Here is a 5493-nt window from a genome sequence, read left to right on the forward strand (position 1 = left end):
AATTTGTTCTTCATCGCGGGTGCACATGAATCTGGGCATAGAAACTTTGCTCTTGGCATTTTTGAGTAGTCGAAATTTCTATTGGTAAACTAGAATAGTGTCATAAAACTAATAGCCAAACTGATAAAAAACGTCCAAAAAAGTTGTGGCCATTTAAGTTTTTGATCTGCTGTTGAGCGTCATCTTTTGGTCCTGAAAACCGGCAGTTGCAACTGCATTTTTTGGTTATGCACGGGGAGGAGTGGACAGCATATAAGTTTAGAGAGCACGGGAGGTATGTAAGCATGTAATTTGCTGTCCGTAATTTTTAGCATATCGCGGGACAGACTTCTCTTATTTTTCATTTTTATACAAGTATTTGCTATGCGCTGTAGGTGCGCTTCGTAGAACATTTTACGATTTTAATGTTCATATGCATGGGCTCATTTGAGCTCGAGCTGAGAATAGCAGCGTCTATAGATTTGCTTTGCTGTAGCCGCACTTTGTACTCCCTCCGTTTCTAAATATATGTCTTTGTAGATATTTCACTAGGTGAACTACATACGAAGCAAAATGAATGAATCTACACTTAAAATGCATATATATACATCCGTATGTGGTTTATAATGAAATCTCTACAAAGACTTACATTTAGGAACGGATATAGTAGAATTTAGGATACTTGCGTAGATGGTCCATGGACGGAGGAGCTTGTACTGGTGCGTGTGACGTGACACATGCGAGGTGTTCCAGAGGATCCTATTCAAACCATGGCATCCCCAGGCTTATAAAAGGCTTCTCATTCTTGCAGTTCCTTTACCAAGCAAGACTGCAAGCGCCCTCAGTCATGGAGTTAACAGGAGCCACATTATTCATCGTTTCTCTCGCCTCAGTGGTGATTCTAGCTTCCTTTCTGAGCCGCAAATTAGCACCAAGTTCCAAGAGTAGGCGGCCTCCGGGCCCATGGCGTCTGCCCTTGATCGGAAACCTCCACCAGATCGTCGGGGCCCAGCCGCCGGTCGTACTCCGGGACCTGGCCAAGAAGCACGGGCCGGTCATGTACCTTCGGCTGGGCCAGGTCGACACCGTCGTGGTCTCCTCGCGGTCGGCCGCAGAGGAGCTGCTGCGGGAGAAGGACCTCTCCTTCGCGTCGCGGCCCAACCTTCTGGTCGCGGAGATCAGCTTCTACGGCAACATCGACATCGCCATGACTCCGTACAGCGCGTACTGGCGGACGCTGCGCAAGATCTGCACCGTCGAGCTCCTCAGCGAGCGCAAGGTGAGGCAGTTCTCGCCGGTGAGGGACAGCGAGACCATGTCCCTCGTTAGGAACGTCCGCGAGGCCGCCGCCGCCTCGGGTGGCAACCCATTCAACCTCGGCAGCCTGCTAATTTCATGCTCCAACTCGGTGACCGGGAAGGCGGTGTTCGGGGAGAAGTGCAGCCCCGAGCTCCAGGAGCAATTTCTGTCGGCCATGGATGTGGTGCTTAAGCTCAGCGGGGCGCTCTGCATCGGGGACCTCTTCCCGTCGCTGTGGTTCGTCGACGTGCTCACCGGGCTCAGAGGCAGGGTATGGCGGGCCCGCCGGCAGCAGGACAAGGCCCTGGACAAGATGATCTCTCAGTCCGAGTCCAAGATGCGGCGGGGTGATCACCTTCTCGGCGTTTTGCTTAGGATCAAGGACGAGGGAGAGCTTGACTTCCCCATGGAAATGGATAACGTCAAGGCAATCATAATGGTACGTACGTAGTAATTATTAAGTGAATTTTCATACAGTAGTACTCTAGTGGTACGTAGTTGACTAGTATTGCATTGTCTTCTTTGCTCATATCTCTTCTCTACATTAATTTTTTAGGATATGTTCACGGCTGGGACGGAGACAACATCATCAGCAGCCGAGTGGGCCATGTCGGAGCTCATGAGGAACCCTGAGGTGATGGCCAAGGCACAGGCTGAGGTGCGCCGAACATTCGACGATAAGAACCCACAAGATCATGAGGAACACATTGCGGAGCTACACTACACAAAGATGGTAATCAAGGAGGCCATGAGGCTATATCCAGTGGTGCCAATGTTAATCCCCCATGTCTGCCGAGAGACCTGCGACCTTGGCGGGTTTGAGGTCACCAAGGGTACAAGGGTTATGGTCAATACCTGGGCTTTCGGTAGGAACCCCGAGTACTGGCATGAGCCTGAGGAGTTCAAGCCAGAGAGGTTCGAGGACGGCACCGCAACCTACAAAGGATCGCGGTTTGACTACTTGCCATTCGGGAGCGGGAGGAGGAACTGCCCCGGTGATAACTTCGGTTTGGCCGTGCTGCACCTCATGGTGGCACGGCTCCTATACTATTTTGACTGGAGCCTCCCTGCCGGTGTGAAGCCGAGTGAGCTGGACATGGAAATGAGGGTTGGCATGACCTTAAGGAGAAAGAACCAACTGCACCTAGTGGCAACACCGTATAAGGCATGCAGTTGATATTTGAACTTAACTTATGCACCTTGTGGGGAATAATAATAGTGGAGTCCTACACACGATCGAGCCTGCACACTTGTGCGTACTCTGTATAAGGTCGAGTTGTAAGGTTTGTGCGGTTTCTGGAGGACGTTCGTCGCTAGTCATGCTACGTTTTCATGCTCGTCTATTGTTCGGCTAGGAACTGTTGTTCTGATATATCAGATCGTGAAGTGTTCGGATATGAAATAAATGAAAATATGTTGTCCAAGATTGAGTGGCACAAAAATATCTCCCCGAGTTTTCATGCATGCATGTAGCCACAATTGTCATTGCCGCAAACAATTCGTGTCACATCAAGCTAGGAACTTTTGAGTTTTTTTTAGCATATCATGGGTTGATGAGGGACAGAACTGAAGCGATACCCCTTCGCGTCGCTCCCCTAGGGCGACGCTAGGGGTCCCAAGCCCTAGCACCGCCAACTTCAAACAAGGGCAGATCGACTGCCGGCATTGGCCGCGGTGGCGGCGGCCCCGATGCATAAGGTGCTTGGGCAGGAGGCTCGCGACGGGGTCGGGTAGCTTTTGTGGGACGGTCGGACGCGGTGGTCAGGGCGGTGTGGCTTTTGTGGGCGGTTGGGCGCGGTAGTCAGGGCGGCGACACTCGGCTGTGTGAGCCACCCTATTGGCTTTTACATCCAGGAAACCAAAAGCAACCAAAACTGATATTTCTTGCCCCAGCTAGCGAACAAGACTCCTATGATCATAGCGTGGAATGGATCGTGTGGCGCACAGAGCATGCGGAATTGTAATAAAATGGAAATGGATCGAGATTGACTTTGAGTCTTTTTTTTTCGAACAATGAGAACTGCATGTGACAATACAGAAGAAAAGAGATACAATGTCGAGTACAATGACGACCCAACAACAACAACAAAAAGGAAAAGAACTAAGACAGAAGCAATCCTAGGTGAACAACGACCTCAGGCATTTAGCGCCCGCTTTAGACCAGTTGAGTGTGTGTCGCCTCCCGTAGACTTGGAGTCTCTCCTCGTGTTGCTTTCCCTAACTTCTACTGACTGCTAATCCGGCTGCTTCCCTCCTCTCATATTGTGGAAATAATCGTGTGGCGCCCAGCAGCATATCCATTGCACCAGTGGTTGTGGCTCACAACTGCACCACGTGAAATTGTGGCGCGAAATACAATGGAGCTGGACTCCAGTGCAAGTCTCCTTCGATGTATACCTCGTCGTCTTGTACCAGCTTGTTACTTTCCTTCCAGTTGGAATGGGAATCCCCTCATCTTCTTATCTCCGGATGTTTCCCTTCTCCTCGGGAATTTCAAAAATAAATAATAAAAAATGTGCATAATTCAGTGAGCAATGGATGTTCATTCTCCGTATCCTGCACTATCTTCTTGTACCTCGTGACGTAACCGGCGCAAAATTGACAAAATCACGTATTTCTAGCATATATTTTAGGATGGAGGTAGTACATAATATTCGCTATAAAAGTACTTGATTTTTTTATAGAAGCCACATAAAAACGTATTTTATGATGGAATTTTACGCAGATCTAGTGTACATCTATAAGTACCCGCGTATTCTTTTTCAGATTTTTTTTTAAATATAGAAAGATGATTTTTTTAGTGATTGAAAATAAAGGGCCCCATATAGCCTGAGAGTCATCTGTCCATGCGAAATCTAGTTCGAGCTCCACTAATCTATTTCTTTTACCGAGCATCATCATTGTGGGTCTTCTATAATCTATTTCTTTTACCATGCACACATGTCACCACAACATGAAAAAAAAACACCTTTACATGCAAACATGCATGTATGCGGAAAAGGTCCGCCTCAATAAATAAACTCAAATGATAATGCCCACATGTGTGGCATGTTTGCACATCGCCCACACGCCTTAATCCACGTTGATTCTATTTTGTACGAATCCTAAAGGCCCTAAAGGAATCTGTTAAAATCTGAGTGCCACGTATGCATCATCGTGTGTGTGGGCGTAGGAGAGTTCTCCCACACGCCCGCAGCACGCGGTTTGCCAGCTGCACTGTGTGAGCGAACTAGTTTCTGCTCACACAGCCGCCACCTTGTCTAGCCGCAGTTGCGCATACGTGGCAACTAGATAAGCACACATGATAACTGTGATTAACCATACATGGCAACTATGGTTGGACCACACGTGGCAACTAGGTAAACACACATGGCAACTATTGTTTGACCATATATGGCAAGTAGTTAATCACACACGGCAACTATGGTTTGATTACACGAGGCAACTACCATAAATTAGACATGGCAACTATAGTTAACCAAAACAGAGAGAGTTGTCATGCTTTTACAACTACGTTTGCCGTCCCGAATAACTACATCTGCCATCCCGGATGGCAACTAAATCGTCATTCCGCTGGTACCTAACATAGCTGCGCCAGGACGTGTGGGCATATTTGCTTCGTGTCACACGCGCGGGGTGGGGATGAGTAGTACTTGTTGGGCGTGTGGCACGAAGTAGCTGCGCCCACACGTGTGGTCAATTCTAATGTTCGCCCACACACAGCCCGTGTGGGCTACCTCCTGGTCACGCCACACACGGTGTGTGGACGGATGTCTAATATGCCAGACGTGTGGGCGTTATCAGGACCCTAAATAAATATATCAAAGTATATATTTTTTAATTTTACTTTTAGTATTATTAAGCTGAATACAAGCGAATCTCATTGAAATACTCCCTCCATTCTTTTTACTCCGTAGATAAGTTTTGCCTTAAGTCAAATTTAAACTTTGACCATGTTTCTTAAAAAAATTAACAACATTAACAATGCCAAATCAATTTCATTAGATGTATCGTGGAACTAATTTTCATATTATGCATCTTCAGTATTATAGATGTTGATATTTCTCAATATAAAGTTGGTCAAATTTTACAAAGTTTGACATCGGCAAAATCTCGGATGCAAAGTAAAAAAGAAACAGGAGGGAGTATATTGTAACTAATTTGCGCGGCAATGTGTGCGGTGTGTCATCTAGTTGCAAGAGCAACACCTGGACA

General features: G+C 47.3%; 1 protein-coding gene across 1 annotated transcript; it reads left to right on the forward strand.

Moving 5' to 3' along the window:
* The first annotated feature begins 810 nt into the window (after positions 1 to 810).
* On the forward strand, positions 811 to 2640 carry LOC123048256 (cytochrome P450 99A2). Its single transcript, XM_044471392.1, has 2 exons — positions 811 to 1717; positions 1835 to 2640. Exons 1-2 carry the CDS (start codon positions 827 to 829, stop codon positions 2453 to 2455), a joined length of 1512 nt encoding a protein of 503 aa, XP_044327327.1. The 5' UTR covers positions 811 to 826; the 3' UTR covers positions 2456 to 2640.
* Positions 2641 to 5493: the final 2853 nt, after the last annotated feature.

This window comes from Triticum aestivum, chromosome 2D, assembly GCF_018294505.1.
Source record: "Triticum aestivum cultivar Chinese Spring chromosome 2D, IWGSC CS RefSeq v2.1, whole genome shotgun sequence".
NCBI classification, from domain to species: Eukaryota; Viridiplantae; Streptophyta; class Magnoliopsida; order Poales; family Poaceae; genus Triticum; species Triticum aestivum.